Source organism: Schistocerca serialis, chromosome 2, assembly GCF_023864345.2.
Source record: "Schistocerca serialis cubense isolate TAMUIC-IGC-003099 chromosome 2, iqSchSeri2.2, whole genome shotgun sequence".
Classification (NCBI taxonomy): domain Eukaryota; kingdom Metazoa; phylum Arthropoda; class Insecta; order Orthoptera; family Acrididae; genus Schistocerca; species Schistocerca serialis.
In genome coordinates this window covers 756,347,050-756,370,042 of record NC_064639.1, presented here as the reverse complement: position 1 = coordinate 756,370,042, position 22,993 = coordinate 756,347,050, and the positions used below count along the sequence as shown (strand labels likewise).

At 39.8% G+C, this 22,993-nt stretch overlaps 1 protein-coding gene across 2 annotated transcripts in view; it reads left to right on the top strand.

Annotated features, from left to right (window-relative positions):
• Positions 1-22,993, top strand: part of LOC126457954 (DNA-directed RNA polymerase III subunit RPC5) — a 122,217-nt gene that overhangs the window by 52,140 nt on the left and 47,084 nt on the right. For both annotated transcript variants that reach the window (XM_050094686.1, XM_050094687.1), the window contains exons 4-5: positions 4,912-5,105; positions 5,194-5,369. In XM_050094686.1, coding sequence (XP_049950643.1) covers positions 4,912-5,105; positions 5,194-5,369 — 370 coding nt within the window. The remainder of the gene's footprint in view (positions 1-4,911; positions 5,106-5,193; positions 5,370-22,993) is intronic.

The window sequence follows — 22,993 nt, the reverse complement described above, 5'->3', positions numbered from 1 at the left end:
AAAATAAAAAGTTGACCCCCTCTCGCATGGGAGGGGTGTGGACAGGTTAAGTGGTGGGCAGTTTTAGCACAGATGTCCCCCTTGAAAATATTAACTTTTCATCTGGGACATATATTTTTTATGATATGCATTTTTTGAAATATTTAGTTGTCCCAAGTTAAGAAAAACCCCTGTAGATGTGAACAAGATGTGGAAGTTAGCACCAGATCTTTAATTTTGGTAATTATATTTTAGAGTAACTCAAAGCAGTGGGAACATGTACCAAATAAAGTCTGTATGAGCTCTGAAATTGGGTTACAATTGTGTTATTTTTAGAAGAGAAAGGTAGTTGATTATGGCTCTTAATAGAGCTGGCATGATGATGATGATGATGATGATTATTATTATTATTTTTATTATTCATATGGAACTGCCAACAGTAGATATGAGACACAAAAATGAGGTATGAAAGAATTACAATGTAATACTTACGTATTTTTTCTCTTGCTCATAAAACTCAGGATTTCTGCATTGTTAACTGTTTAGCGACATGCCTCAATGCAAAGGATTGTTACTAGACAAATCATCTCTTTTTATGGCATTTTCAAGTATCAGAATTTTCTAAAGCACAGAATAATGCAAGCAGATGGTAGAAACCAACCACAACACATGTTGTTTATGTACACACAAAACAGAGCTGGCTACGTGGAAGCTTTGACGTCACAGCCAGAAGCTATCACTGCGCTGGGATTGGTTTGTACCACACACCTGGTGCATAACACTTGTCATTCTTCACTTGCTAAACTGTTATGCTGCCAACCTGAAACATATACATCAAGTGCAAAGTTTCAGCAGCCTTAGTATAAATCAGTATCTTATGATTGATAAAATACAATCACAGGAATAGATTATGATCAGCTGAAGTTATGCTAGTGTAAAAGGTAAAGATGTCGTCAATCCAAAAGTCAGTTTGTACACTATAGTGATTTAGTATACTTGTTCGTATTGGAGGTGGTGTGACATGGTCTTCTTCTGACTTTGAGCTGACTTGCCCAGCCAGTTAAAGGGAAACCAACAGTTTGAGGTGGATTCGAAACTGCAGTGCAGCTCAGTATTTTTCACACTGACAAGCATTTTCAGACATGAAAGAAGTGATAAGTACCAGATAAAAATCCTAGGAGCACCTGGTAATCAAACCCTTCAGACCTGATCTGCAGTCTGGCATTTAGCAGCAGAGCCACGAAGTATGCATCACAATTTGACAGATTTGGGCTTTCTGAAGATTTGAAATGTGCAACTTAGAAATTTAAGATAATCAAGAGTTTCTCACACACAAACTAAAAATAAAAAATTAGCTAAAATGTAAGTTCTAAGAAAAACAGAGAAAACATTGTCTTTATGACAGTTTCTTATTATTTGTGTAATTACATCTTTTTTTACAAGGTGTACAACTTTGCTTCCGCCATTTACCGATAAGTGGCGACAACAGTGAGTAGCATTCGAAAGAAACGGATCGCAGATGTCAGGCAGTTAGTTTGGATCTCAGTCAACATAACCTCATTCGAACATTAGTCAATTTGTGTCTACATCATAAAGTTGTTCTTGATTGAAAATATCAGTTTACGAGCCTAATTCTCATCATTTGCGGGAGGTGTTACTGTTTTGTTTCAATTTGAAGAAAACAGCGGCCAAGTCTCATCGAATGCTCTCAAGTACGTACAGTAAGGATCTTGTTAGTGAAAGAACATTCGTGAATGTTTTCAAAGCTTCAGGAACAGTGATTTTAACATCATAGACCGGCGTAATGGTGGAAGAGAGAATGTTTTCGAAGATGCAGAATTGGTGACATTGCTGAGTGAAGACACATCAAACTCGAGAAGAATTGGCATGGTTAGTGGAAGTGACACAGCAAGCCATTTCAAAATGCCTCAAGGCTATGGGCATGATTCAGCAAGAAGGAACTTGGGTCCCGTGTTAGCTGAAACCGAAAGACATTGAATGGCGTTTGTGTGTTTGTGAGCAGTTGCTTCAGAGGCAAAAACAGAAGAGGTTTCTGCATCCCATTGTGACCAGAGACAAAAAATGGGTTCATTATGATAACCTTAAAAGCAAAAAATCATGAGTATATCCCAGCCATGCTTCCACATCGACGGCCAAACTGAATATTCATGGCTCCAAGATAATGCTCTGCTTTTGATGGGACTAGCTTGGCGTTGTGTACTATGAGGTGCTAAAACCAAGAGAAACAATCACAGGTGCTCATTATCGAATGCAATTAATGTGTTTGAGCAGAGCATTAGAAGACAAACAGCCGCAGTACAGCGAGAGGCATGATAAAGTGATTTCGCAGCACAACATTCGACCCGACGTTGCAAAAGAGGTCAAAATGTACTTGGAAATGTTAAACTGGAAAGTCCTACCCCACCCACCGTATTCTCCAGACATTGCTTCCTCTGACTATCACCTGTTTAGGTCAGTGGCGCATGGCCTGACTGACCAACACTTCCGATCTCGTGAAGAAGTCACAAATTGGATCGATTTGTGGATTGCTTCAAAAGATGAATTATTTTTTCGATGCGGGATTCGACACTGCCGAAAGGTAGGAGAAAGTAGTGGCCAATGATGGAAAATACTTTGACTGATACATGTGTAACCAATTTGTTCAATAAAAGCCTCAAATGTTGGGGAAAAAATGGCGGAAGCAAAGTTGTACACCTTGTAGAACATTTAATAAATAGATGTATGCGCTGACTCCTGTGCCCTTAAGGCTGGGCTAAGAGCCATATAGTATCACTTAATAAGAGGTAAAATTTACATGTGCAGAATAAGCAAACATCAGGTTGTGGATTGGATAATATTTTGGTAAAGGAAGGAGAAAATAGTTCTTTTATAAATTTTATTCATAAAACAAAAAAAAAAGTACTTAATTTTTAAATTGTAGGCCTTAACTAAAAAGTAGTGTGTTCTTGAAAACTTTGTTATTTAAATAATTAATTTGGAAAAACATGTAGAGTACAGTACTTTTCTTTAGGCTGTATAAAATATTAATTGGTTATTAAAAGTTTTAACATGTAAAAATTATTGTTCTAACAAAGGTTACAGTGTTAGTTCAGTGTAGAATGGTTTTCTTAGAACCTTTTTTACTTCAGACCTTCCTTTTCTCAGGCTTCAACCTCGATACCTTGATGCCATTCCCAGCAGTGGATGCTCAAAGGTGGTTTTCTTTTTTTGTAGGTTCATTCAATACATCTTTTTGAAACACTGATGTTTTCACCTCTATTCAACATCACTGGAAGTTGTTTGTGTGTACACAGTTCATGGCTTTTCTTTGGTGTCTTTGGCCAAAACAACCCCAAAATTTCTGAAGTTGTTATGTTAAGGCATACATAAAATTTGTTAGGAATGGTATTTTTCTGCAGGCAGTAGGGAGAAGTCATGATAACACTCAAGGCAACGTCACATTTCCCAGCTCTTTTCCATTTTTCTTTAAGACCAAAGTCGTGATTGCAGCTTAAGTAGGAGTGGCTTGGGACAACACAGTATAGTTGTTAGAAATATATCTAAAGAAACAACAGCATCTTATTCTTTTTTGGCCACCACAGTTTTTGCTCCAGACGACTATTTTTCCTGTTTTTTAAAAATGTCATTGATTATGCAACTGGCAATTTCATTGCCTCCCTGGCCACTCGTAAACCTCATGAAGAGGGGGGGGGGGGAACTTATTGTTGTCAGCCAAATGCAAACTCTGATTCAAACAAGACAATTGGTGTAAGTATTATAATTGGCAGTGGGTTAATGTTGTAATTGGCAGTGGGTTAATGTTGGTATAGAAAACACTTGATGCAAGTCAACTGAAAATGTATAGGTATCACTTATAGGAGCTGCTGATTCTTCGTGATCTTGTTTCATCATTTATCTGAATTGCATTGCATTCCTGTGGTGAATTTCAGCTCAGTTGGTGTGTAGTTTCTTGTTTGTCATGTCAACTGTTGCTACTTTGTGCAGTTAACAACTAAAAAACTAAAGCCTTAAAACAATTCTTGGCCTATTCTCACTGTCTTGGAATATGCATAGCCTGTAAGATTAACATTAGTGCTCTAGGCCAACCTCATTAGGCAGGGTTTATTTTGGAGGAACAGTTTGTTTCTTACTTCCCTCATAACTTTTCCCTTCCAACCTCTACTTCTTCTTAAATTAGGAAACACTATTTCTCCCCTTTTGCAACATTTTTTTTAGTGCATCTGTTAGTGAAGCTCCACATTACACTTAAACCACTGAACACATACAAAAAAAAGCACATCCAACCAACAGCAAAACCAGTCACATGCTGCGTGGCACATAGACCGATTTTAATACATAGCAGGTGCCACTTAGAGCCAGGCACGTTCTTGTGGCCAACGTTCAAACCATTTTCAGATTTAATATCACATAACCCTGTTTTTACCTTACTGGCATAGGCTTATGGCCGATATTTTAGCAATAAAATGGAAATAAATCGTTGTGATACTTAACACGGTTTTAATTTTCCTAACACGGTTTTTATTTTCGTTCGACGATTGTGGTACTATCTATAAAATAAGTTATTAGAAGTACTGTTCAATCACAAGAAGTGTTACTTTTTCAAGCATGTATGGAAAATTGATAGAAGTTGAAGAAATAAAATAATTAAAGACATTTATTTTATTTAATCAGTGGGAATATTTTTGTGAGGAAATGTAGCTTACCAACAGGTGAGAGGTCTGTAGAGAAGACTGTATTGTTATAAATTGATCGTACCAATAGGTGAGAGGTCTGTAGAGAAGACTGTATTGTTATAAATTGGGGCTGTCATTAAGATACTATTCCTGAACTTCATTAGTTTAAGTTCTTGCAAAATTTTCTGAAGAGATTGCATTCCTTAAGCACATTTTATTTTTTTCTTGTTCCAAACAGTACAATGATGGACAAGCAAGTATTGCAGTCAACAAGAGCTGTAGTAGGATGCTCTCAGTATGCAATTGCAGTTGTGAATGACAAGGAGTTGCATGCAACTCCACTTCAAGGAATTGTACACCTGAGACCTTCATTTGGCTACCTTGATAAGTCTGATAAACGAGCAAAAGACGAATCGAAGGAAAAAGGAGATGGTATGTAATATACACAATAAAAATTGTATAGCTGCTTGTACAAGGACTCCTCATTACTCTGTTGATTTTTCTATGGTTGTTGTACTAGGAGAAAATGAAGATGAAGAAGAAGAAGCAGAACAAGTTACAGTGAAATTTGCACGTCAGGAGAATGACAGATTGAAACGATTAAGAGAGCGATCATTTGGCTACTTAAGCAAAAAAAGTGCAGAAGAACCATGGTATTACACGCAGTACTTTGGGAGATTCTCAGAAAAAGCAGAGGTATGTAAGTATTTAGAAAATGGACTATTAAATTCTTATTAGATGGTGATTTGAAGGTTGTGGAGGGAAGGGATGAGAACATAGAGTTAACAATGGATGAGTACATGAACATAATGTGGGTAAAAAGCATCTTTTGCATATTTAGGACAAAGTATGGAAGTAAGGCCATGAAGATGTGTTGAGAGTGCCTGAATAACTCATTTGGGAAGAGCATTGCCACAAAAGGCAAGGTTCTGGTTTCAAGCCCCAGTTCAGCTCACAGTTAATCCACCAGGAATTTTCATAACAGTGCATACTCTACTGCAGAGGGAAATGTTAATTCCAGAAACAATCCCCTAGGCTGTGGCTAAGCCATTTCTCCATATTATCCATTCTTCCAGATATGCTAGTCTTGTAAGATATGCAGGAGAACTTCTGAAAATTTTGGAAACTAGATGAGAGGTACTGGCAGAAATGAGCCTGTAAGGGCAGATCATGAATCACGCCTTGATTGCTCAGTCAGTAGGAGTACTGCCGCAAAAGGTGAGGTTCTGGGTTTAATTCTCTGTCTGGATCACAGCTTTAATCTTGCAGGAAATTTCATGACACCACTTCCTCAGCAGCAGAGTTAAAGATTCATTCTGGAAAGATGATTAAAATAAATTGTGTCTTTAAACAGTTTGGGGTAGAGCAAGTAGAGGTTTGTTTTGTTGTCAGTGTGTGCCTTCATTTCACTGTTTATTTGTTAGTTGGCTAGTAGAAAAGAAGTATTAAATAATTAAGAAATAATCATATCAGACACAGCACTTTCATCAAAAGCTCTTCTATAAATTCTAATGTTCCATTGTGGCCAGTTACTGTGCCCCCACTGAGAGAATCTCTGCTCTTAGACCAACACCTTCAACCTATTACCAGGAACCTATCCTCCTACATAAAAGATGCCAACCATTTCCTCAACCAACTCTCCACAGTTCCTTTCCCTTTACCACACGGTGCCCTGCTTGTCACTATTGATGCCACCTCCCTGTACACTAACATTCCTAATGCCCATGGCCTTACTGCTATCGAACACTACCTTTCCAGATGCCCTATGGATTCCAAGCCAACAACCTCCTTCCTAGTCTCCATGACCAACTATATTCTCACCCACAATTACTTCTCCTTTGAATACATTACCTACAAACAAATCCGCAGTATGGCTATGGGCACCGCATGGCGCCATCCTATGGTAACCTATTCATGGGCCATCTAGAGGAATCTTTCCTAAAAACCCAGAATCCTAAACCCCTCACCTGGTACATATTCATTGATGACGTCTTTGCTATCTGGATTGGAGGTGAGGACACCTTATTCACATTCCTCCAGAACCTCAACAACTTCTTCCCCATTTGTTTCACCTGGTCCTACTCAACCCAACAAGCCACCTTCCTAGATGTTGATCTCCACCTCAGAGATGGATGCATCAGTACCTCCGTCCATATCAAACCTTCTAACCACCAGCAATACCTCCATTTCAACAGCTGCCACCCGTTTCATACCAAGAAGTCCCTTCCTTACAGCCTAGCCACCTATGGTCGTCGCATCTGCAGTGACGAGCAGTCCCTCTCTAAATATACTGAGGTTTCACTGAAGCCTTCACTGACCGTAATTATCCTCCCATCCTTGTACAAAAACAAATCTCCCGTGCCTTATCTTTCCAGTCTCCCACCATCTCCTAAAGTCACACAGTCCGGCCACAGAGGAGCATTCCCCTCGTAACTCAGTACCATCCGGGACTGGAGCAACTGAATTACATTCTCCACGACCTCTCGTCGTGCCCTGAAATGAGAAATGTGCTACCCACTATCCCTCCCACCCCTCCTACCGTGGTATTCCGCCGTCCACCGAACCTACGCAATATACTCGTCCATCCTTACTCAACCCCTGCTCCCAATCCCTTACCTCATGGCTCATACCCCTGCTATAGACGTAGATGCAAGACCTGTCCCATACATTCTCCTACCACCACCTACTCCAGTCCAGTCACTAACATCAACTATCCCATCAAAGGCTGGGCTACCTGGGAAACCAGTCATGTGATTTACAAGCTAAGCTGCAACCCCTGTGCTGCATTCTATGTAGGCATGACATCCAACAAGCTGTCTGTAAGCATGAATGGCCACTGACAAACTGTGACCAAAAAACAAGAGGACCACCCTGTAGCTGAACACGCTGCCAAGCATGATACCCCTCATCTCAATGACTGCTTCACAGCCTGTGCCATATGGATGCTTCCAACCAACACCAGTTTTTCTGAATTGCGCAGGTGGGAACTTTACCTGCAATACATCCTACGTTCTCGTAACCCTCCTGGCCTCAACCTTCGTTAGTCACTGTCCTCACCCATCCAGCCCCCTCCCTGTTCCCATTCCAGCACTACACAGCTGTCATTTCACTGCCATACCCAGTCTTTTAATTTCTTTTATTTCTCTCCTTTCCGCTATTTACCCCCTCCCCCCTCCCCATCTTCTCTCCTGCCCTCCGTCTAAACTGCAACACTTGACTGTCCGCCACTCACACCATACTATCCCTCCCTCTACCTGCTCCAGCCTCCTCCTTACCCCCACCCAGTCGCCACTCCCATCATGCGCTGGTGTTGCTACTCGCAGTGTAGTTTCAGCTCTCTGAGACTGCAGACGTGTGTACAAGTTGTGCTTGTGCTTGTGCTTGTGTGTGTGTGTGTGTGTGTGTGTGTGTGTGTGTGTGTGTGTGTGTGTGTGTGTGTGTGTACTGCTGACAAAGGCCTTAATGGCCGAAAGCTATGATGGTGTTAATCTTTTTATTGTGCCTATTGCCACCCAGCATCTCCGTAATATGGTGAGTAGCAACTTTCCTTCTCTCGCATTGTTGAATTCTAATGCTTTCTTGGATGACAAGAGACAGTGCGGTGTTGGGTTGCACGACTCACACATCTCTTCCAGTTGACTTAAACATCGTGCGTGCAGCTTTTTGACTCTCATTCCAAAGTAACAACTATTCTGTACAAACTTCAGCAAGCCAACTGGTTCCAAGATAAATGTCAGAAACATTCATACAGGTACATATGTTCTGCCTCATGCAAAGCCAAGACATGAAGTAAAAGTCTCTATGTAACACATGCTTCATCTGTCTGTAACAATCCTCATGACACCACACGCCATGGAACATTATCCAAATACTCGTTGACTTTTTGATATAACTTGTAGGGCGCTGCTTGTAACCACTTGTTGGGGCCGCTCATCTGACCCTGCTCCTGGCTCCTCGTGACAGCTGTCTTTCCTGCACACACAGACATGTGGTGCAGTAAAAAGGCTCTCTCACCTTTGTCATTAAAATATCGGGTGCTCGAGATGGTGGAGAGCCAAGTTATTTACCTCGAAATTCTCGAAGCACTACATATCCCTCCCCTTAGCTCGAACATGCAATATTTTACACATATTCATCATGTACATTAATATCTATTACAACACTAATTTATATGTCAATCAATATACAATATATCTCTTTTAGTCCTTATGTACTTAACACCTAGATTTTCCCTTTTTTTTTATTGTAACTATCTGAGCATTGCACTCAATATTGAAGTTAGGACTTTCATACACTTATATATAAGGATTGTGCGGACAATATTCGTAACCTCCAGTCACAGACTCCAGGTGTCATAGACCCTTAATTATGTCGTTCTTTACTCTTCTTCTCTGTACTGTTTTTTCTTTAGTACATATTAACTTCATTAATTACCATTTCTCGTAGTTCTTTCCGACACTTATAAATATAAAACTTGACAAAGCTACTGGAATATAGAATTTAAATTTACCAGAATAATCTCTACAAAATGTGTGATTGTTGTCACGATACTGCCCTTTTCCTTCTAGGCACAGTACCTATACCTTACATACAGGTTGATACTATGAATGCTCTTCCTCCTTCCGTTTTGGTAGGTACGCCCCTTTAAACTTCCTAATCTACTATGGTACAGGTCAATCACCTTCTTGGTGCCTCTGCCCGCACAGTATAGGTCAGCCTCTCTTGGGTCTGCCTATCTGCCCTTTTCATCCAATAAATGCTGGGTGCACCCTCCTTCTCCTTCCTGAGTAGGCTTCATAGTTCACTGCCCTAGTATACATCTTTATGTATACTGCCGCTAAATATTACCTGGCAAAAGTCAATTCCACTTCACACTTCTGTCTTACTTCTTGGTACCTTATTTGATCCCCTAGAGTCCTCCACTACTTTTCAACTTCTACCCTTTCAGTAGACCTCATATTTATATAGAATTCACTATATCAGACCTTTCCTTATTCTAGACTTGTATCATCACCATTAGTTCCTCCCTGACTTATGCTCATTAGCTCTTCATTTCTCACACTTTCTTGTGCGATATAGAACTGTCTCTGTTCTTATACCTATGAATAAATATATAAGAAGTGACAAAAGGAAAAAAAGGGGGCGATGCAGAACCATCATATATCAGCCACACAATATGTGCATCTACACAGATGTAAATAGGTCTTTATTCCCGTACATCTCTTGGCGGTTCTGACATCACTTTAGGTTTCTAACCCATAATTTTTATGTTTGTGTCTAAGTGTAATTTTGTGTGTATGTCGATGTGTGTTCATGCAGGCTGATTCTTCGGCCTACTTATTCGAAATAAGTTGAAGGTTTATAGGAAACCACGGAGAATGAGAAGGAATTCAGCGATAGAAGTGTATGCATATGGAAAGAGGGAAACATAGGTCGGTATTCAGATGAGAGGTAAGAAAGGAAAAAAAAGAAATGGTTGCTAAGATCGAAGAAGTGAAAGAAGATAGCCCCAAAGACAGGAAACGCTTCCCACCCCCCTTCCCCAGGATCCCTACTTCGCTGGTACTTGAGTGAGAAGCCGGAGGAGGTACAATGTTAAATGTCTCCTACAGAACAGACATTCTCACCTTCACCTTTGAAGTCTCTGAAGAAAGATCTTAGCAACTCGTATGGAACGGTAAATGGTGATGAATCATTTACACTTGTTTGCGAGGGTTGTCTGAAAGGTGTGTGTGTGTGTGTGTGTGTGTGTGTGTGTGTGTGGTGGTAGTTATGTTTGTACCTACACTGCCCATGCTTTCCAAAAGTGATACAAAACCCTCCTATTTATTTTACATCTCACAAATTAGTCACTATCTTCTAGTCATATTTGGTTACTTAAATATTAACATGATATTATAGTATAAGAGGTTATGAATAGATTACAGAATAGTTGTGAAGATTTGAAGGGAATTTGCTGTAGGAAAACTAGTGTGGAAGTAACACCAAAAACAACCCAGGAACTGATGGTTGTCACTCCGCCCTTTAACACAGAATGTTAACATCTCTGGGGAATACATGACCCCGCCTGGATACCATGGATGTGATATTAACTTCACTTGAAAAAGCGGAGACCAGTACTTCTCGTTAAATTTTGTGTGAAAGTCTCCCCACAACAAAACAATCACCACTTCACTATGTAATACAATGTTAGGTAAAGTTATTCTATTACCTAACAGACAAGTTTGAATTCTTCATCCTTAACCGTGTCAGTATCATTAGATTTGGAAAAAGCAACAGTCGCAACGTTTTTGGATATTATACTCTCGGTAACTTCTCGATCTATAATTAGTTCAAAAGGTTCCGCCAGACTACTTATATAATGTCACAGTTGACTGTTTTTTCCCTGACATTCCGTCCTTCATTATTTACAAGCAGCCTGACAATGTGTGTACTAACAACTTGTGTATTAACCTCTGGCATTTGCGATTGAATAACCGACCGCGTGCTAACACCTGGAATTTTTGATTGAATAATCGACATTACTTCCTTAGTTCGATCTGTGCTCTCTTTCAAGATATTAATTTCCTGTCGGCATTATATTTAACATTACATACATTTTCACAAGATTCTAATTTTTCATTAAGATCAGGTTCTTTATCGTTACACTTGTCTTCAATATCAAATTCTAATTTCTGGGTCAACTTCTGAAATTGATCATCCTGCTTTTGACTAGAATCTGTAAACATGTGATTCATTTGGAAGTTAAAGAATTACTTAATTCATTCTTTAAATCTGATTGTAAATTTTCCACTTCATCATTTAATACATCAAACTTAGAATTTCGAGCTTCACCCTGTGCTTCAGGGTGGCTGTATTATCCTTCTAGTAATCCAACTTAGCACTTTGGTCATCTAATCTAGCATATAATTCTTTTCTTAAAGAAGCTTAACCTGCTTTCTATCCTTGTCTCCAGTTATCTAATTTAGCATTTAGTTCTTGTCTTAAAGAAGCTGAATCTGCTTTCTGTTCTTTTCTCTGGTTATGTAATTTAAGGCTTAGTGCTATAATTAAATTTGCTACCTCAGTCCAGTTTGCCATTTCCTTTGTTACCGTCATTGCCACGGGTGGCCCTGAAGTTTCCCCAACTTCCTAAATATTATCCATTTCTATGTTTTTCTTTGACCTAGTAATCATCTAACCTAAAATACAATATTGTGTATAATAACTACACCCACAGTTTATTGTCCTGCAGTTCTTTCAACTTTACCAAACATTTATTGGTTTTCGCTCACCCGTCGCAGAGGTCTAGGCTGCATCGGTGAGCAGGTGTAGAATCAGCACCAGTGAACAGCACGGATGCCGGCAGCGTCAAATGGTGGTTGCGGTGTTGGAGAGCGGGTGTGAAGTCAGCAACGGTGAACGGCAGTTGCAGATGGCGGCTGGTTACCGCGTCGGTGTCGTTGGCAGGATACTGCGTCGACAGGAAGTTGGGGAAGGAACAGAGATGTAAACAAACTGCCTTTCATTTCGCTACCCAAACACTACACGTTGTTAACGATGATACAGTATAATTGTAATGCCTGTTACTGCCACCTGGCTGAACTCGAGCAGTTAATGTCTCTGTTCTCCACTGTATGTTTTCCACTGCAGAAATTTCAGTTATTAGAGCACGTGCCTACAGTCAGAAGTACTCCATTTTTGGTAAGAGTGAAACGAACTTGGTGAGGGCATCAGGAGGCATTTGCACAGTGCTGCAATTGTCCACTTTTAGCAAGCAGATACTACTGAACACCACACTTTTGAGGCTATAGCTGTTAGAACCCATCAATGTACATTGGTAACAATTTGCAGCTTACACGTCCCACCAGGTAGAGATCTAAATCTACATACATACACCGCAAGCCACCATACGGTGCATGATTGATAGTACCACTACTAGTCATTCCCTTTTCTGTTTTGCTGGCTGATGAATGAGGGACGACTACTGTCTACATGCCTCCATATGTGCCCTAATTCCTCTTATCTTTGTAGTCCTACCCTTGATGGAGGGAGGGAATGCTATTGTCTATACCCGCATAGTACATGTGTGGTGATGGAATCATTCTGCAGTCAACCTCAAACGCTTTTTAAATTTTCTCAACAGTGTTTCACAAAAAGAATGTCGTCTTCTCTCCAGGGATTCCCATTTGATTACGTGGAGCATCTCTAGAATACTCATGTGTTGCATGAACCTGTCAGTATTGAATCCAGCAGCATGCCTCTGAATTACTTTAATCTGGCCTAGAGCAGTGTCAAAGACAAGTCGTACTCAAGAATGGATAGCACTAGCATGCTATAAATGATCTTCTTTATAGATAAGATATATTTTCCTAAAATTCTCCCAGTAAACCGAAGTCCACCATTCACCTTCCCTATTACTGACCTTATGTGGTCATTCCATTTGTATCATTTTGCACTGTTATGCCTAGATATTTAATATTGTGACTATTCAAGCAGCTCACTACCAATACTGTATTCAAGTATTTGCTGGCCGCGGTGGCTGAGCGGTTCTAGGCACTACAGTCTGGAACCGCGTGACCATTACGGTTGCAGGTTAGAATCCTGCCTCAGACATGGATGTATGTGATGTCCTTAGGTTAGTTAGGCTTAAGTAGTTCTAAGTTCTAGGGAACTGATGACCTCAGATGTTAAGTCCCATAGTGCTCAGAGCCATTTGAACATTTTTTTCAAGTTTTCAGGGTTGTTTCCCCTATTCATATGTATTAACATACATTTTTTATGTAGAGCAAGCTGCCATTCATCACACCAAATAGAAATTCTGTCTAAATCATCCTGTCTCCTATGACAGTCGCACAAAGATACATTTCCTTCACATTACAGCATCATCAGCAAACAGTTGCAGATGCTGCTCTCGTTACCATCAGTTCATTTTGTACATAGAGAACAAGAGTGGTCCTATCTTCACACTACCCTGGGGCACTCCTGAAGATACTCTTGCTCCTGATGAACACTTTCCATACATGACAATGTGCTGAGTTCTATTCCTTAAAAAGTCTTTGAACTACTCATATCTCTGAGAACCTATTCTGTACACTCAGGTCATCAATAACAGTCTGCAGTGGAGAGCTGTATGAAAAAGTTTATGGAAATCTAAGAATATGGAATCTTCAACAATTTCCTTTCCTGTGGACCCACAGCACACATGAGCTTGAAGAATGACATATTTTATTTTAAGTACACTTTTTAGGTGCACTCATATGATTTGAGTAGCAAGACAAGCTTGGTTTGGTGTTTTCCTATTATCAAGTGTACGTGTGAAGATGGAATAATAGGTATGCAAGAGGCGACTCTTAGGAGGGTGGAAGTAGAGATGGTTCTCTGTCGGGAGGCACTCCCACAGTTTGCTTCTTTCCAGTTTTCCTTGGAGGGATTGTGGTGATCTGTTGTCAGAGGTAGGTGCAGTAAAAAAAGATTCAGAACTAATTATTTACCTCTGTAAGTTGCAAGCAGTGTCTTGACTCATTGTTGACATCAGCTGTCAATGTCAGTCGAGAAATCAAATCATAAATGGTCTTCAGTCTGCTGAAGGTGGCTGACGCATCATGTCCATTCCTCACCAGCTGCTGCTATGGTGATTGCAGCCTGTGGTGGCTTTGGTGCTCACTGTGTCCTGATGCTGCGGCAGTGAGTGAAGGTGGCGCATGTGTTGGACTTAAACACACACCAATTTATGAGGAGCTGTGTCTGCTCCTGCTCACCGCTGTTCTTCACATGTTGAATCGTGTGGACGAGTGCCGTGTAGCCATGTAGTATGACAATCCTGGTCGTGCTGGTCAGGTAGGTCCTGGTACATCCACTGAAATATCAGGAATGCTGGTCCTGAACAGGGATGGTATGGAAGGTCCCTCCCCCTCCCATGTCCAACTGACTGCAGGAGTGGTAGACTGTGGTGTTCAACTCTATGACTGGTGATTATGGTGAGGAAACCATCTCTTGTCATAGCTGCTATTGTTTCTCAGCAGCATGCAGGAAATCTACAATAGACTTGTGCCAGATATCACTGTACTGTAATTAGGGAATTGAGTGTGAATGTTGTGTACACCATCGATCCGTTTCACTGACTGCATGTCACTTGTCATGACCGCATGGGTCACGCTATCACAAAGGTGTCAACAGTTCTCACTGTGTGTGCTTGTATAATGAATTCGTTGTAGTACAGAACGGATTTGTAAAAGCTCTTGGCGCACTTTGTTGCATTAGCAGTAGCAATTCTTTCATCATGTAACGATGACGATGTGATGCTGTCCAGTTGCTGAGCCTACTGCATTTCTGCTGAGCAGTAGCGATTCTTTCATCATGTAACGATGACGATGTGATGCTGTCCAGTTGCTGAGCCTACTGCATTTCTGCTGAGGTCTGCTGTCTGGATCACAAGAGGCACTGATATTGCATTTTTCCCTGACGCACTCTCGGTGGTGAAATGTTATTCTTTGTCCCCACCTCATGGTGACACTGCTGTAATGTAAGCGAGGTAGCTCCACTCTGGAACTTAGAAAATTTTAACTGTTTGCTGCCTTATACAAGATTGGCATGCAATACACCCCTCTCCTCTTAAAGAATTTGTCACGGGGTTTAGGAAAACTGAAGGAAAGTTTAAACATGTAATATAAAGGTCTTACTCTATTTACAAAGTCCTTTACCAGCTTAACCTTTGCTACAATTTCTGTTTTTCTTTCTGGTACAACCCATTCCAGAGGGACCTTTTGTGTGGGTTTTAACTCTGCTTGTGTTATATTACAACTTAGGAAAAATAAGTTGCATAAATAACTACTAGTACTGTGTTTATACTAATGGCTGTTACACTAATGATAATCGTGTTCTGCTTTTGTCCACGGTGATACTCCTGAGCGTGTCTTAACATTTTATCAGCAGCAGTTTCCCAATTTTCTGCATCAGTTAGTTCATCTGTACCCTGTAGTACCTGATGTGTAATTTAGAAAGAAAATATTGCCTGTCTACTACATATAGCAATGCAAACATGGAGTGTAAGGCAGTTACAGCAAGAAGACCACCATGTAACTGTGTGTGCAGTATCAGAAGAACTTAATTTGAATCATGATGTGTGTTGTAAGATTTTACGAGAATATTTAGGGAAACAAAAACTTGATGCAAAACTCGTCCCTCACACAAATTAACAGATGAAAGGAAAGAGCAAAGATTTTACGAGAATATTTAGGGAAACAAAAACTTGATGCAAAACTCGTCCCTCACACAAATTAACAGATGAAAGGAAGGAGCAAAGATGATAAATTTTTGCTGGACTACTGGATAGAATCAGATGTGATCCCACATTTCTGTCAAAGATTATTTCTGGGGATAAAAGTTGGTGCTACCAGTATGACCCTCACAAGATGTGTCAAAGTGATGAATGGCAGAGTGCTGGATCACCAGCCCTGAAAAAGTCAAACTACAACCTTCAAGAGCAAAGACAACATTGATCATATTCTTTGATAGCGAAGGATTAGTTCACCAAGTGTATGTACCTCAAGGTCAAACAGTGAACCTGACTATTTACATGGAACTCTTGTTGATACATTTGTGACGTCCTTGCCATGATATGTGGCATTCTCAGGACTGGTTCATACTACATGACAGTACAACACCCCATACTGCTTTATCTGTTACCAGATATATGGCCAGACATTCTGTTATTGCCATCCAACATCCACCAAATTCACCTGATCTTTCATCTCGTGATTTTTTTCTTATTTCCACGAGTGAAAAGGCGACTGAAAGGACAGCTTCATCAAGATATCGTAGACATGCAAAGGACTGTGACAAATGAACGTACAAACATCACAGTGGAAAATTTCCTCATTGCTTCCAAGAATGCAAGCAACAATAGCAACTGTGTATAGATAGCCAAGAGGCCTACTTTGATAGGAGCTAGGATCAATACTTTGTAAGTGCAATTTTCTATTTTTTTAAAGAACATGTCCTAGAACTTTTCTGACAAAGGGTGTATGTGGTATTTTATATTTTCAATGTTATCTACACAGGCGTAATTTTGCAGTGATTACTGATCATGCAGCTTTAACTACACTGACACAGTTAGTAGGAAGATTGGGGCATTGCAAATCTCTGGATTTGATCTGAAAGATGTGAAGAGAGTGCAAGCAAGCTACAGAGAGTGTCGGATGTATTGCAAAACAGCAAATGTGTGTCATACAATATGGTATATTGTGTAGATCAACCAAATGTGGACCATATGTTGTAGTTCCAGCAGATCTGTGGACAGAAGTATTACAGCAAGCACATGATCATATGTTATCAGGTCATGGGAGTAAGAGAACAATGGATAGAAGAGGCTCTGAAAGGTTCTGATGATGAACAAGAGGTGCTGATGTTCAACATTATGTCAAGAACTGTATTCTATGTGCACAATGTGCTGATTTGTCCCATCAAAAGAAACAATTAAAAAAATTTTCTTTTTTTTTACATAATGCATAACACTGTGCTGTCTGTGATAATCTTATTTATTCTGCTACTGGTTCCAGTCTTAAACCATCATCAACAGCAGCTGTGCACATTGATAAGCCAAGATCACATGTTTTGCTGTGTTTGTCAGTAAACTGAACATCTTTTTTAGTCAACAGCATGTACGGATTTTACAAAATGCGTCGCATTTTGCTGTCTATGATGATGATATTTATTCTGCTACCGCCTAAACAAAATGTTCAATTCACTGCCAAACACCGCAAAACAGGTGATATTGGCTTATCAACATGTAAAGCTGCCATTGACGATGGTAGCAGAATAAATAACATTACCACAGACAGTACAGTGTTATGCATTTGGTAAAATTCGTATGTGTTGTTGGCCAGCACCTAAACAATATGTAGGATTAAAAACACTACCACCATCTGATTACCCATTTAAAGTAATAGGAGCAAATATTTAGGGACCATTTGACAGGATTCAGTACAGTAACAAGTACATAGTAACAATTATTGATAATGTCAAGGTATTTAGTAATGTTAATGTTAACAATACCTGATTAGAAAGTGAGCACAATAGCTCATGCTGTGGTGAACCAATGGATACTGGACAGGGTCCTGCAAATGATTATTATGGACCAAGGGACAAATTTCATCTCGGATTTCATTAAGCAGTTGTTTCACTTACTAGTATGAGTCCATACCACTCACAGGCAAATAGTCATACAGAAAGTTCGTAGGACTTTATCGAAGATGCTAAACCATTATGTGAATTCTCAACACCTAGACTGGGATGTAAATTTAAACTGTGTGGTAGTGCTTGCAATTCAAAAACTTATACAGGAACAGGGTTATCATCTTATGAGGATGTACATGGACACAAGATGCCATCTCTGTTTTATGTGATTCAGCCAAATTTGGAAAAAGATGCCATCTCTGTTTGATGTGATTCAGCCAAATTCGGAAAAAGAAGGTGAACACGTTAAGATATTTGCAAGAACTCAAGAGCAAGTATTGGAAAAGGTAAAATGGGCAAACATGAAAGTGCCAGAACAAAAAGAGCGTGTGGGTTAAGAAAGAGGAATTTACCAACAGTATTGGATAGGTCAATGGGTATTACTTGTGAATTCTTACACTCCAAATGGTAAGAGAAAAAAGGTTTTTGATGAAGTTTCAGAGTCCCTACCAGGTGGTCAAGTTGAAGTCACCTGTAAATGTAAAGTTACAGTCACCAGGAATAACTTCAGTAGTTCATGTCAGTAGAATTAAATCTTTTCAAGGGGCCATAGATTCATTTCCTCAAGTGTGAGCGGAATTGCCATGTACTGGAATTAAGAAGCAAGAGAATAAAGAAATATTGCAGAATAGGCCATATGGGTTGAGGCCAAGGAATATATAGTCAGAAATGTTGAGATACATGATAATAGTAGGATTTTGTCTTTGCTTTCACTGATTTATGTAGTGTACGTAGGTATATAGGTTTTTTTTATTCCCACTTTTCTAAGGATGGAGGGAGTACATGTAAATTATTTCCTCTAGGTGATGGCGAGGATGTCTCTTGGATGGAGGTTAGCATTGGTAATGTTATTGCTCATCTTCGGAGCAGGAGGGATTGTCAATTAGCCTTTGTGGAATGGGGTTTTGTTCACACAGCAGCCGTATATAATCATGCACAAATAGTTCATATGGATAACCGTTTGTGTGAAGTACAAGTGTTTTTTGGGAATATGAATACATCAAAGTGTAAGAAGGTAGTTATGAAGCCACTAACACATTTTCAGTGAGTCAGAAATTATTATTATTTTTTTTCTGTGTAGAAGCCGTAAACAGTAATAGCGAGCTGTTACAAACCAAGAATTTTGTTGTGGTTTTCTGTTCTCACTGTATTAGAAAATTCTGAAGAAATCCTTCCTAGGAACTCATCTAGTGCCGTATCCTTAGCTTCTCTCAATAACGCTGCATTAGTGTCCAGGTTGGTAGTCAGCTCATACGTTTGGAGGTTCAACTTGCTTATCCTAACCGAAAACTTCTACAGTGTCATTGGGTATTTGTTTCAAAATACTTAACTTTCCCCAAAAGAAACTAGCACTATTTTGTTTTCTGTACCATTGCTTTAAACCATCTACCAATTCTAGAAATGTGGTTACCATACTCAAAACTTTATGACACATGATATGCATTTTTAGCCTTACCTCATAAGTGCATCTTGCCCATCAGCAATGATGTTTGTTCAGACCAGTCACACAAGCTGATAGCAGATAATACATCCTGAATGAAGATAGTAAAGTCCTCCAAAGGGGAGGGTACTGCCAGTTCTGATTTAATTTCACTGGGACCTGATTGTGAAGAATCTTCCATTTGACTATGCAACTGCTGAGCCATTTGCTCGTTCTATTCATTTAATAATTTAAGCTACTCCATTAGAGCTGATACCGTGTCTGCTGTAGTAGTTGCTCGCTTTTGTGCCATGGTTATGCAGTTTCTTTTTCTATCACAGTAGGTCTAAGCCTTATACAGCACACACAATATACAGTGCAAAATACAGGATGGAATGTGACAATATTATGAGAAGGAAAGTTGCTACTCACTATGTAGTAGAGATACCGTGTCACAGATAGGCACAACAAAAAGACTCACAATTATAGCTTTTGGCCATTAAGGCCTTCGTCAACAATAGACACATACGCACACGCGCACACACTCAAGCAAACAAAACACACACACACACACACACACACACGTGACTGCAGTCTCAGGCAGTTGAAACCACACTGCGAGCAGCAGCACCAGTGTATGATGGGAGCGGTGACTGGGTGAGGGTAAGGAGGAGGCTGGGGCGGGGAGGGGGAGGGATAGTGTGGTTGGGATGGCGGACAGTGAAGTGCTGCAGGAGGGGAGAGGTGGTGAGGGGGAGGGAGGGAACTAGTGGAAAAGGAGAGAAATAAAAGGACTGGGTATGGTGGTGGAATGTCGGCTGTGTAGTGCTGGAATGGGAACAGGGAAGGGGCTGGATGGGTGAGGACAGTGACGTAACGAAGGTTGAGGCCAAGAGGGTTACGGGATCATAGAATGTATTGAAGGGAAGTTCCCACTTGTGCAATTCAGAAAAGCTGGTGTTAGTGGGAAGGATCCATATGGCACAGGCTGTGAAGCAGTCATTGAAATGAAGGATATCATGTTTGGCAGCGTGTTCAGCAACAGGGTGTCCACTTCTTTCTTGGCCACAGTTTGTCAGTGGCCATTCATGCAAACAGACAGCTTGTAGAAAGTGGCGAGCTTGGACTGAGCAAAGGTTGGAAATTTGTACGGGTGCTGATAACCACGCAGTTGAGTGCCCCACAAACCAAACATCATCATCATCATTTTATGTTGTGTAGGAGGTATCTCCTTAGGCTCTCTATTGTCTGATAGTGGTATATTTGTGTCAATAAATTGTATTTTCCCTCTTGAGGGATTTGTATATCTTATATTCTCCGCTAATACTATGGAGTTTTTTAAATTGTGTATTATTTGTTATATGTGTACTGTGTGCTTATCAGTTTATTGAGTTTTTTGCTTAAGAGATGTTTTGGGCTATCTATACAGCTAATTATTGGACAAATCGGCATCAGTTCTTTATTTATTTTTGGTCGTCCACATAAAGATGGGTTTCGGGGATTCATGATGGTGCATGATTTCTTGTCTCTTTCTGTAGAGATTGTATTACAACTTCTTCGTCTCCTTCTTTTTTATTTACTTGGGCACTGAATTTGTTGGTGGTGGTGTGGGGTTGTGCTGTATATGTGTGATATTGTAATCCCAAAAGAAATATGATACTTTTTCTAAATAATCATTATTTTCTTATAACTATTACACCATCTCCCTTGTCTGCCTTGACTGCTACTGCATTGTTTGTTACTAGTTCATTGTTTATAATGTTGAGGGTGGTTTATTTACGCAAGGTACCTAATTTATACAAAGTACCTAAAGGATATACAATGAACACTTTGGAGAAAATGAGAATTTTCACTCATACAGAAAAATACCCAGAAGACATCCTCAGTGAACAAACAGATTTTAAACAAAAAAGCTTTTAAAAGTTTATTGGCATTATAAAAGAAGAGATTCACAATAAAGGCAAGCTGGGCCAATACCAAATGGTACTTACTATCTGTAAAACGAAATTGGGATTTCATCCAGACCTGACGGCTTATTTATTTTTGACTCTTCCAGTTGCTTCTCAGTGCCAAGGATGTTTGTTTCTATGCCCTCCAAAATGATGTCTCTGTGATGGTCAAATGATGGTACGTCTGTATGATCATCATTTGTGACTAACTTTTTTCTTAATGCAAAATTTAAAACTTTAACTTTTCTTTAGCTGTTTTCTGTTTGCCCTGCCAGACTGGTTGGTTGAATGACTAGATAGCAGACTCACAAATTTCTGTTAACTTTTGCCTGTTGGCGTTTTTGGGTCCTTTTAATGTCAAGAACAATATGCGATTCATCAGCATTTTCTAAATTTTGCTACTACACCACAGTGAGTCTTTTCCATTCTTATGCAGTCACTTGGCTCATACTTCTCCAGAGTAAAGTTTAGAATCAGTTTAAACTTTTCCCATGATATTTAAATTAAATGATTTTCCTTCATTGTCCAAGTCGGAAGTGCAGAGTGCAATTTAGAATCAGTTTAAACTGTGCCCATCATATTTAAACTGAATGATTTTCCTTCATTGTCTAAGTAGGAAGCTAACAACTGCTTATCTCCTCTTTGCACCCTAAAAACTCTCCTAGTCTTCTTGATTAATTTATGAACTTTAGTAACAATCGTTGCAATGATGACTTCATGATCACTAATCACTGTCTCTATATTGACACTGTCAATAAGGTCAGATCTGTTTGTAGCTACAAGACCTAAAATATTTCCATTACATGTCAATTGTTGAACTAGCTGCTCAAAACAGATTTTGTAAAATGTGTTGAGAACTACTTGACAAGTTTTTTTGTTTGTACCACCTGCTGTGACTCCATAGGCATTTTAGTCTATAATCAGTAGGCTGAAGTCACCTACTGTGCCACTGAGTGTAGACTTACTTTGAGTGATCCTGCAGCTGTTACAGGAGGCTGGTTACTCGCATCCAGATAACTTCGCTGTCAGACCTGATGTCAACTTCAGTAGAAACAATATTTTTGTCAGTTGCAATGAACACTCAACCTCTTATTGTGTCTAATTTGTCTTTTCAATACATGTTCGATGCTTCAGAAAATTTACAGTTAAATTTTGACATTCAAAGTGTCTTTATGTGATCTGATTTTGCTCTCTGCATATTGACTGGTGAGTGTTCAGACTATGTCTACTTCACAAGTACTGTGCTATCCAAGTAGCTGCTTGCTCCATGTAGGGCACCCTTGACCATCAAGGGGAGCTGTACAATTCTTCACCCAACAACACAAGTCTAGAAGTCTGTAACCAATCTTGTCACGAAATCGATGGAGCCTCTATTTGAGAACCTCCACTCAGCGCCATACAAAAGGGTCACAATCAGTTCTGGGTACAATACTGCAAATTGTGAGTTCTATTTGCACCCTGCAAGCAAGGCCGGCAGTCTTCACTACTTTCGCCACCCACCATTATGAACTGATGGTGGTCTCTGGAGTGTTATTTGTTTCTCAATCCTGTTGTAGAACTCAGGCAAAATGAAGTGTTTAATTAATTTATTTTGTGTTTACTCTGTCATGTTGTTTAATATATTCTCCTTGGTCACCTATTTCATAAAATTAACTACTATCTTGACTAGTAGTAATACATGGATAACTGTGTTGCTACTGATGCAAGTGGGCTACTACTCCTTTGCGGTGTTTTCA